The sequence below is a fragment of the Silurus aristotelis genome, assembly GCF_946808225.1.
Source record: "Silurus aristotelis genome assembly, chromosome: 21".
In the NCBI taxonomy this organism is placed as follows: Eukaryota; Metazoa; Chordata; class Actinopteri; order Siluriformes; family Siluridae; genus Silurus; species Silurus aristotelis.
In genome coordinates, this window is record NC_139594.1 from 3,079,072 (window position 1) to 3,091,571 (window position 12,500).

A 12,500-nucleotide genomic window follows, 5' to 3' on the forward strand; every position below is an offset into this window, starting at 1 on the left:
TTAATATATTTAATATATCGGTTTTTTTTACTTACGAATTGTCTTTTTATTATTATTATTTTTGTTGCACTTTAATTGTGCATGTGTTCCTTCAGTTAAAAACAACTAGTTTAAGATTTATATCTCTCTTTTTTTTTAACTACACTAGAATCCCACTAGAATGGTCAATTTTACTCTAAATACTTTTTTTTGTTACTTTTTTACTAAATTTTTTATTTTTTTTTACTTTTTTTCTTGAGCGATTTTTAGACTTGTACTTATGTAAAATTAATTGGAAGTAAAAATACTTCACGACACGCCTTTTTTAATGAAACCAGTGTTTACCAGTGCTACTGAAACGTGAGCAGAAACATCGCACGTGAGTTTTTTATAGGAAATTGAATATGGTGTTTAATAGGAAAAACCGTAATGAAGAAAAAGTGAGGACTTCGCTCGAGTTCGCTAAAATAATAACAACATCAGGGTTCCCACAAACAACACACACACACACAATTTATTACTAATCATAAATTCGCATCAACTTCACAATGAAGTCACACGCCACTGTGGGCTCGAAAGTGTTGGTGCCCCTGCTGTCATTTTTAAAGAAACTTGCTGGAGCTCAAACAACTGATCGATTGTCTGAATTTTACTCAATACTTTAGTTCTCCTTAAAACAGGGATCAGAGCAGGAAGAGGCGTTTTTGAAGCTATAAATCAGCATTTTGAGTCCAAATGTGAGATTTTTGTCTCTAACAGAAGAACTTGTGTAAGATGGAGAACAGGGGAGAAGATGTGGTCAGACTCCCGCACCCCCACACTCACACATGGAGGTGGAAGCTTATTGGTTTTGGAGGAGGGAAGGTTGGAGAACTTATTCCAGGTACAAGGAACAAACATGGCAACCTTTCCGTACCTCAACACAATGCAATTCCTGATTGGAAGCGACTTCACCGTTCAACAAGACGATGAACTGGCAAACTGTTCTGACAAAAAGAAAAAAAAAAAAAAACAACTGCATGAAGATCTGCTTTCCATGGGTCAGAAGATGTGAAAGATCTCCTGCTATAGACTCTATTGAATGTGAAACTCTATTTGGTGTAAATTGCACCCCAGAAGCCTCCTCACCTCACCTACGTCCTGAAGTACCTGACTTTACTAGCGTCCTTGTAGCTCATAGAATTCTCACATAAAATCTAGTGGAACATCTTCCCAGAAGAGTGGAGGTTATTGGAACAGGTCATATGGACTACATGTGGAATGGGACGCTCGAATCCGTGGTCTTTAATATAGCGGCTCTGGAAAATTCACGATATCGATAACATACAGCGATGAATCGTCTCTTTCCGATCAATAATGATACAGATGTGAACTTTGTGACTGCTTTGAAATCTCAACATTATAAATAGAGAAGTGGATTTTTTTTTAAACAAACAGAACAACAGGACACAGCAGGTAAAGACATTAAGCTGTTGTTGTTCTGGGTGTTCCTTGAAAAGATATGATCTCTGGCAGCACTTAATATGTGTGTGTGTGTGTGTGTGTGTGTGTGTGTGTGTGTGTGTGTGTGTGTGTGTGTGTGTGTGTGTGTGTGTGTCTTACTGTTAGGCCTGTAATGATAATTCCTCCAGTAATGAGGACACTGTCTGGGATGGCCTCCTTCTCCAGATGAGGGTAAGTGATGCTCGAGTCTCCGCAGAAGAAGCCCCGCTTGTACGGCTTTACGGTCTTCAGCTCACACGCAAAGAAAGGGATAGACGCTGGAAAGAGAGAGAGAGAGAGAGAGAGAGAGAGAGAGAGAGAGAGAGAGAGAGAGAGAGAGAGAGAGAGAGCAGAAAAAAGTACAATTAATTGCATAATCCGATATTCATTTGACCACATTTTTCCAATTTATGCTATGGATGTTATGGAGAAAGTCACGTTTAGTAGGTGAGATTTGTGTAAGTCAGTGCCACTGGAGGACAGGTTTTACAGTCGCACGAGGCGTTTTATTATTATTATTTTTTTACATCAATTGTATACGGAAGTGAAACTTTTTACTAGCTTTGAATTTTGACGAGCTTCGTTAAAACGATGCTTAAGGCCGTGTCCACGCATCCCGAGACCCCGTTTTTATGAAAACGCTCTCCACAAAGGATCGATTCGAAATCTTCTGCATCGTAGTGTGGACCGTGAAAATAAAGGCCACAACTGTAGTCTTTGCTGTGACTTTTAAATTCGCGTGTCGCAGCGACTTACGTTTTGCACGTGAGAAAGTTTTTTCAGTTTGGTCATATTTTGCTTTACGATTTGGGTTTTTGTTTTACGTTTACTGCATTTAGCCACAAGACTAGTAAAGTCAGGCACTGATGTGGGTGAGGTGAGGAGGCCTGATCTTCATGGAGCTGGAGCTTTGTGGAGTTTGTGTCATGCTGGAACAGGTTTGGATCTCCTAGTTCAAGTGAAGTGAAAATTCCATGCCATCTAAAGAAGAAGGAAGAACCACATGTTGATGGACGAAAACATTTCAGGAAGTTCTTCTTTGCACAGAGACTCGACACAGAGTCGTCATACAGGGACGCAAAGTAGTGTTGGAATTTGAGTAAATCGAAGCCGAAACGTATGAGATTATTATTATTTACTTTTATTATATGTCTTATGAAACACTCCATCAACCCGCTGCGATTTACTCGTTTCCATCATCCTCATTATTTGCAATTAAACTGTAGTTAGAACCTCTTCGCCCTGTAAGGCCTGCCTTGATGCTGAAATGAAGACTTCAGATTCTTCACATAACTCCCTCAGAGAGAGAGAGAGAGAGAGAGAGAGAGAGAGAGAGAGAGAGAGACGACAGAACAGAAAGATTAAAGATCACAAGACGGATTTAAAGAAAAGAGCGATTGTAAGCGTTCGAGGAAAGTTGAAAAAGAGCCCAATCTGTGATGAGAGGATTCATGGAGGAAAAAAGAAAAGGAGAAAAAAGAAAAGCAGAGGAAAGTTCACTGAAAATTCACTGTATAATGACAGTACGCTTAAAACTGATTTCACATTTAATGCAACAGAAATAATAATAATTAATAAAAATAAAAAATAATTAATAATAATAATAATATTAATAGTAATATTATTAATAATTATAACAATAAGAATAATATTTCTAATATTAATAATATTAATAATAATAATAATAAAATGATGATAATAATAATAATAATATTAATAATAATAATAATAAATAAATAAAAATAAAAATAATTATTAATAATAATAATAATAATAATAATAAATAATTAAAAATAAAAATAATTAATAATAATAACAACAATAATAATAATAAATATTATTAATAATAATAATAATAATAATAATAATAATAATAATAATAATAACAATAATAATAATAAATATTATTAATAATAATAATAATAATAATAATAATAATAATAATAACAATAATAATAATAATAATAATAATAATAATAATAATAATTAAATAAAAATAAAAATAATTAATAATAATAACAACAACAATAATAATAAATATTATTAATAATAATATTAATAATAATAATAATATTAATAATAATATTAATAATAATAATAATAATAACAATAATAATAATAATAATAATAATAATAATAATAATTAAATAAAAATAAAAATAATTAATAATAATAACAACAACAATAATAATAAATATTATTAATAATAATATTAATAATAATAATAATATTAATAATAATATTAATAATAATAATAATAATAACAATAATAATAATAATAATAATAATAATAATAATAATTACATAAAAATAAAAATAATTAATAATAATAACAACAACAATAATAATAATAATATTAATAATAATATTAATAATAATAATAATAATAATAATAATAATAATAATAATAATAATAATAGTCCATTCGTTTGATAGAAATCCAGACTTCCAACATGCTAAATAAAAAAGTTGTGGACACCAGACGATAAGATCGGATTCTACACAGAATCTTATAATAAGCTCCACTCTTCTGGAAAGATGTTCCACAAGATTTTTTTTGTATATTTGTCTGAGATTCTATGAGCCACATTCAGGTGCACTTCAGGTACTTTAGGATGTAGGTGAATTGAGGTGAAGTGAGATTCATCTCAAAGGTTCGACAGGGTTTATAGCAGGAGATCTTCCACTCCAACCCATGGAAAGCAGATTTTCATGGCGCTGGCTTTGTGCACAGGAGCATCGTCACGCTGGAACAGGTTTCTCCTTGTTCACGATACAGCATCTAAAGACCTTCTGTACAATTGTGTGATTTGAAGTTTGGGGTAACATTCTGAAGAAGAACCAAATATATCTGAAAGTCATGTGTCCCAATACTTTTGTCTAAATAGCGTACGTCTATAACAACGTCCGGTGTTTAAAGTGTTATACGAAGAAAAACTTTCACACGTGAGCATAAGAACACTTTTAATTCCAGGCACTGAAAACGAAAAGATTCAAAAATAAAAAAAGAAAGTAAATAAACAAATTTTGCAAAATGGGAAAAAATAAATATAAAAAAAATCAAATAAATTTTCCGTTTGTAAAACTCCACACATGAACACATGAATCATGCGTGTTTTTGTCACCAGGAGGGGATTTTCTGAATTCTGTTAACAGTTTGCAGCAGGAAGGGAAAAATAAATTCCTGCAACATTAATGATTAAACTTGAACTTTTTTTTTTTTTAACCATCACCTTTTACCTGAGCCGCTTCCTGTCTGACACTGATAAGCAGACCGCAGGGAATTGTGGGAAGCCCAGGCCGTGCTCAAGGTCTAAACCAAACTGAGCACAAACATGCCAAGAGCGCAGACGTCGTGAATATGTACGTGCACACGTTTTTACAGGGTGTATAGCGAAAAGATTTCCGGAATGAGAGACAAAAAAGACGTCGAATTCCAGCTCTGTTTCTCCAAAAACTCTTCCTCTTTTTCTCTCCTGACCTCGTTCGGTCCCATGCCCTCGCTCCTCGGAGCTCGACCCGCAGAGAGCATGGGATTGATCATTAACCCTCCCCTCATTCCCTCACCGCACCCTTTGGAACTGAGCCACACACACACACACACACACACACACACACACACACACACACACAAACACACACACACACACACTGGCAAGGAAGCTTAAGGAGTACGTGACCATGAAGCATGCAGAACGTAACGAAATGCAAACTTGTACTTAAATAAACACACACACACACACACACACACACACACACACACACACACACACACACAAATTCTGGATCAATACAGTATAAAGTACAACATTGCACATGGGTTTTGGACAAAAATCATCATGCAAAGTACTTTTTATCCATTTATCGACTCCGGGTCATGAACCCACCGAGTTCCTGCTGTCACGATCAGACTCCGATCTCTCGCCAGCTTCTCGTTTTTCTCTCTCAAGTAAAAAAAAAATGTACATAAACTCTCCTGAAGAGTTTCCGGTGTCGAGGAAAAAAAACGTCTCTATTATTGTCGCTTATTTTTAGCTCGAATACCTGCTTCCTGTCCTGTTTTTTCCCACACTAAATCCAGCGCCGCATTTTTACATCCGTTTCGTCCGAAATGTCGTTCTACAGCTTTGACGATGGGATCAATGTCACGTCATGCGATTCCTAAAAAACATACATGACTGAGAAATTCATGATATATTTGTGTAAATTGGGAGACTTGGCAGCTTAGTGGTTAAGGCATTGGACTTAAAGGTTATGAGTTCAAATCAAAGCCACACCAAGCAGCCACTCCTGGGCCCCTGAGTAAGGCCCTTAACCCTATGGCTGCTCAGGTGTATGAATGAGACCAATGTAATTCACTCTGGATAAAAACCTCTGCCGAATGCGGATAAATATGAACCAGTTTTAAAAAATTCGAAATCACTTACGGATTATTTCTATTATAATCGAGCATAATAGAGTTTGGAGTTTATTCTTAAGCTCCATTTAGATAACACATTGTATTTTCCCAGTGAAGCTCAGATCTCGAGATGAATCTTGATGTCTATTTTGTCTGAAATGTCCTTCTAGCTTTAGCTTTAGCAATAATTCAGCGATCATTTTTGATTTCCAGAACTTTGTGGACACCTGACCATAAGATTTTAATGTGCTTTTTAAAAAAAATCCAGTCTCCATTCACTGTTATATTGCGCTCCGATCTTCTGGGAAGATGTTCTGTGAAGAATTTTCTGAGATTCGTTCAGCTACAAGGATGTGTGAGTAAACTGATGTAGGTGAGAAGGTGAGGAGGCCTGGGGGTGCAGTCAGTGTGAAAAATTCATCCCAAAGGTGTTCAATTGGGTTGAAGCTCCATAGTAGAAGATCTTTCACTTCAAACCCATGGAAAGCAGAAGCTGGATCTCCTAGTTTTCTAAATGACCGGGTAATGTAACACATCGAAAGACACAATTGTGGGAATTTTTGGGGGAAACAACCACATATGGCTAGAAAGATCGGGGGTCCCAATATATTTTTGGCCCAATAACATGCAAATTAGATTTCTTTTGTATGTTTTTATTCCCCCCTCAAACCAATAAATAGTAAAAGATCCCAGATATTACGTTTGTTTGTTATAAACAGCTCGAGAAGTTGATTGTTACATTTATTTGCCACCTCCATAAAATTTGTCGCAATTTATGACTCACGGTTCCACCCATGGTTTTTTTGGCCCGTTGCCAGTTTTTTTTAAAGAATCTCAAAAGATTACACGTGGTTTTCTCAAGTAAACAGAGATCCTTGCTGCCTTGTCTTTCCTCATGCTGTACATTTTATACCACGTGTACCACAGGTCCAGAAACTCCAGACTTTATATATACGAAAAGTTTAGTTAAAGCCTTAATAACACACGTTCTGAGATTTGATCCTCGGCCCAGCTCGAAGTTTGGAACGTCAAGTTAGGAAGCGATGCAGCAGCAACGTTGTGTAGATAGTAAAAAGTAATGGATAAAAAAAAGGGTCTTTTGAATGGCAAATTTAGCTTCAAATTCCTGCCAGATGGTTCTCTTGACAAGACTGGTTCTGTATTGACTGGTTCTGTATTGACTGGTTCTGTATTGCGCTCCCCACTGTTATTCACACAGTTTATTTAGCCTGATTGATAGATTTTATTGGACCACCCTGTTTTTACCCTGTTCATATCTTTATTTTCTACCTTGTACCATCAGACATAATTTCATAGTGTGAGATTATTTGCTTTAAGCGTGAAGGATCCAGACATCTTTAATTGACCAATGCACTTTTACAATGTGCCTCTTGTTGCGATGCACAATTTCTTGTTGAGCTGCTTTATAATATGAGAGAAGTTTAGTTACAGGTGTAAAGTTGGACACTGCGTTGTATTAGTAATACCAAGTGATACATTCGGGTAAATACGTCCATTTGTTTTTGCGTAAATTTGCAATCTCATGCTTTCAGCATATTTTTTGAGCCTGCTGTACATGCTGTAAAACTTTCTTTCGGCTTCTCCTATTAGGGGTCGCCACAGCAGACCATCCGCATGTTTGATTTTGCACATGTTTTTACGCTGGATGCCCTTCCTAACACAACCCTTCACGTTTATCTGGGCTTGGGACCGGCACTAATGCTTGTGCAACCCTAATGGCTGGGGTCGGTTCCCTGACCGGGGATCGAACCCGGGCCGCAGCGGCGAGAGCACCGCATCCTAACCACTAGACCACCAGGGAACCTTTGCTGTACATGCTATACATGCTGTATTGTTGTAATAAACAAATTTGCAAACACATTTGTTTACTTCCATGTTAATGAGTAATAAAAACTTGAAAAATGTCCCTATAAAGTACATTTAGAACACAAGAAAAGAAAGTGTGAATAATTCGCGAGTTAACTACAGGACAATCCGCCCTAATATATATATATATATATATATATATATATATATATATATATATATATATATATATATTGATGCTGGACAAGGAACTTGTGTTGCATGGACTTATTATGTAACCAAGAAACTTCATCAGAGAAAGAGACCACTGTTGATAATTCGAAAATGGAAGAAATAATCCCTCGGATAAGACGGAAGTACTTTTTCAAGGACCACATGCTGCTAGAAGTAAACTTTCCGATTACGTAGCATCTCTGGATGGTGTTTCCGTCTCAGTGTGTACAGCAGTCAAAGACCTTGGTGTGATTATTGACCCGAGTCTTTTCTTTGTGGCTCATGTGAATAATATAACCAGGATCGCCTTCTTTCACCGTATATATATTGCTAAAATTAGAAATATGATTTCGTTACAGGATGCAGGAGGCCGGAGCGCTCATCAGGGACAAACTTACACTAATACAGAACATCTTATTCATTTTTATCACCACATTATCTGTGTAAAGCTGTTTTGAGACAATGTTCATTGTTAAAAGCGAAAACAAATAAAAATGTAATTGAAGTAACACACCAATAACACACCAAGTTTGCCAACGAACACCTGGATGAGCTTGGAGAAATGTGATGTGGTCAAATAAGATCCAAATTAAACTCTTTGACATCGACTCGAAATGCTGAATATGACCCCAAGTGTCAAACATGGAGGAGGAAACATTCTGCTTTGGGCTGTTTCTCTGCTAAGGGTACAGCAAGACTTCACCACATGAACAGGGCCCTGCACTGTAGAATCTTGGATAAGAACCTCCTGGCCTCCGGCAATTAAAACCGTCCGTGTGGAAACATAGCTAATGTTTCCTTTGGTGTCCTGATAATTTACCCAATTTAAAACACAATATTACTTTAAAACATTTACAAGAATATTTAGTCTTCATGCTCTATATTGAGTTTGGTTTCACTAATAATTAATATACAACATAAAGCATTCATATTCGTCCATGCGTGTGTTGATTAAAGTATTAAAAAGTATTAATTTGTGCAATTAAATTGTGCTTAATCCCGAGTTATACCCGTAGTTCTGATCAGTAGCCCACCAAGGTGCTCGGTTAATAATAAGAAGGTTGGGGGTTTAAACCCTGGTATTCCCAAGCTGCCACTTCTTGGGCCTTTGAGCAAGGCTGTGTGTGTGTGTGTGTGTGTGTGTGTGTGTGTGTGTGTGTGTGTGTGTGTGTGTGTGTGTGTGTGTGTGTGTGTGTGTGTGTGTGTTGAGAAAGGAAATTCCCAATCATTCCTGTGAACCTAAAAAAAAAACCCTGGATCACATCCTTTTCTCAGAATGAGTGTAAAGTGAGCAACTGGAGTTGTTAATGGGGGGACGCGATACCTTACGTAACACATAAGGACCTGAGGGCTGTGAATCACAGCGGAAATACTGACTCTCCTATACAATGTGAAGACTCGAGCAGAGTCTAAAAATGTGGTTGAAAATGTATATAATTATCATCTAACAACTTCTCAGGGTGCTTGTTTGTTATTTAGTGTGTGTGTGTGTGTGTGTGTGTGTGTGTGTGTGTGTGTGTGTGTGTGTGTGTGTGTGTCTGTACATGGAATAGACATACAAAATACAGTAAGGTAGTATATTGGTATATTAGATGTTACTATACATGTTAAAACTGATAAACCAGTTAATCAATAGATCAATACTGGCAGATTTGTTGAGTTCATGAAATACCAATTTAAACAAATTTACATAACTAACTAAACAACTAAATACACAAACACCACATTTCTTAAAAACAAATTCATTACCACACAGCCAAAGACTAGCCCTGACTTATATTCTGCTTTTTTAACCACAAAGTCAATGACAACTGATCATTTCCCAAAAAAATTTAAAGAAATTCTCAATTTCCATTAAATTAAAATAAAATATCAGATTGTAAGGCAGTTAAAACAGCTGACTGTAAAGACTATGAGCTGTTTGTTCGACTTTACTTCACTTTAGACTCTAAACAAAATAAAACAATCAGAAGTTTTGAACTGTAAAGTGAAATTTACTTTTAACTACAACGTGCACAATGAAGTAAAGTAGAGCAACAACTGAAAATGAGCTGAAACTATAACGAAAATTCCCTGTAACGTAAAACAGAGCAGTTACTGTTTGTAAAGTAAACTGGACGAATAAGTGTAAAGTTGTAAAGTAAAATAAACAATACATTTTTATAGATCAAAACGATTCCGTAAATATAAAGTAAAGATTGTGAAGTTTTTTTTTTTTTTATTAACTCAGGACAAACATTTTGTTGTCAAGATGATAGAAAAAAGGTATTTGTAAAATTTGTAAAACTTTACAGCCAAACAACTGTAAAATACGATTCTATGCTAAAAAACTATTGCGAACCAGTTCAAATCAACCAGTAACTGTAAATAAAATACAGCAGAGCCGTTACAGGCTGTAAAGTACAACTAAATATAATGATTGCAAAATAAACAGCGTGAATATTTACTAGTAACTAATAAAATTGACAACTGTAAAATTTCACTTGTTTTCTAACTTGCACTCATTTTTATCACCTCCTCCATTCATCCATCTTTCTTTTCATCGACCCTATTTTAGCTCATTGCAAGATCGATATTTCTTTCAGGAAAGTGTTTATCGGATTTATTCATGTGTTCTATGAGCTGTAATCACTGCAAAATGTGAACATTACGTTACATTGGGCAGCTTTCCAGCGCTAAATAGTGACTCGCACATGGTTCTTAGTACAGATTTGATCTGCTGCTGGAAATCAGCGCTCCTGTGGCGTAAACTGGAATGAACATCGATGGCCATTTCACCACTGCAGCTGTTTCAGTGACAGTTCGCAGGTTTTCTCAAGAGATCATTTTATGTTTATGTTTATTTTGTCTAAAATGTCTTTCATTTTTTAGCTTGACCATTCCAATGCAATCCTGCCTGATTTCCAAACGTTTGTGGACACCTTAGCATAAGATTGATGCTGTGTGCTTTGTGAACATCCCCATTTTATATTTTATAGATCTATATTTCTTCTGGGAAGAGGTTCTTCTAGATTTTGTGGAGATTTCTGTGAGATTCATTCAGCCACAATTGTTTTAGTAAAGTCGGGTACTGATGTAGTTGAGGTGAGGAGGCCTGGGATGCAGTCACCATGAAAATGTCATCCCAAAGGTGTTCAAAAGGGTTGGAGCTCTATAGCAGGAGATCTTCCACCTAATCCAAACAATAGAAGGCAAATCTTCGTGCATTTTGTGTCATGCTAAAACAGGTTTGGGTTTTAGTAAAAAGGAAATTTTATGCTACCACCTCCACTTGTGTGCCTCCAATGTTGTGGTAACAGTTTTGGGAAGAACCACACATGGCTGGAAAAGTCAGGTGTCCCAATACATTTGCTCCATGTCTGAGTGAAAGTAAGAGTAAGTGTGGGCGTGTCAATGGAGTGGTATTGCATGACATGGTAGGGCATGTTGACACTCAGGGAACACAAACATCCTGCTGGGAGAGACAAAACAACATCGCCTGCCCTAAAACACACCCCTGAGGTACACAACCTCAATAATCCTGCACTGCTGAAAAAAAAACACACCTGTGAGATAATTAATATGATGGTGTATAATAAAAATCTGTCAAGTCTGGTTTTGTAGCTGTTAGAATTCCTGAGCCACTATTACATTTCTCACGGTATTTAGAGCGACTTCATTTTTATACTTCAGAGCAGCTAAAGGTTAAGGGTCTTGCTCAGGGGCCCAGCAGAAAGTGTGGTGGTGGTGGTACTGGGATTTGAACCCACAACTTTCCAAAGTAAAGTAAAGCCGAGCAGTTACTTTTTGCAAAGTTAAGACGATTGAGTCTAAAGTTGTAAAATCAAATAAATGAATAAGTTTGTAGATTAAAAATATTCAGTAAATATTCGGTAAAAGAGAAAAATGTGTAAATTAACTCTGACAAATATTCCATTGTAAAGATGGACAGATGTTTGTAACTTGTAGAAATCTTACAGTCAAACATCTGTAAAAAAATATTCTACTTTTAAAAATCCACCCGAAACTATTTATAAACCAGTCCAAAAATGTACAGCTCAACACCCTACTAGGATTTGTCCATAAACAAAAAGACACCTGAAACCCATTATTTCAATCCAAATTGACTCCTGCTGTAAAGAACATGGACTCATGTGTAGCCTTACAGATGTTCTCCCGTCTTATACCTGTTCCAGGACCTTGATTGCGTCTCTGAAATCTGACCACTCAGGATGTCGTTTTGTTACCGGAGATCCGATTTCAAGCGGAACATGTCACCAAACAAAAGTCCTTTTAAGATTACTTATGCGGAAAAAAAGATATCGACACTCAACGTTAATAAAGAAATGCTTACTTTTGAAACACAAAAGAAACGTGAAGAGTTTCTGCTAGTAAAGTTTTTGCAAAGAATAAAAAACATTGTAAAGTTGTAAAGTAAAATAAACTTATGTTTTTATAGATCAAAATAAACCAGTTAATGTTTATGAATTAAAACTTATAAAGATTATTTGTAAATCAACTTCAGAATCTGGTTCTGTGCACGGGTTTAGAATCTGGTTCTGTGCACGGGTTCAGAATCTGGTTCTGTGCACGGGTTCGGAATCTGGTTCTGTGCACGGGT

General features: G+C 36.0%; 1 protein-coding gene across 1 annotated transcript in view; it reads right to left on the reverse strand.

Moving 5' to 3' along the window:
- The window catches only part of ppap2d (phosphatidic acid phosphatase type 2D), a 43,908-nt gene that overhangs the window by 8,475 nt on the left and 22,933 nt on the right, over nucleotides 1-12,500 (reverse strand). The window contains exon 2 of the mRNA XM_083524588.1: nucleotides 1,582-1,739. Coding sequence (XP_083380714.1) covers nucleotides 1,582-1,739 — 158 coding nt within the window. The remainder of the gene's footprint in view (nucleotides 1-1,581; nucleotides 1,740-12,500) is intronic.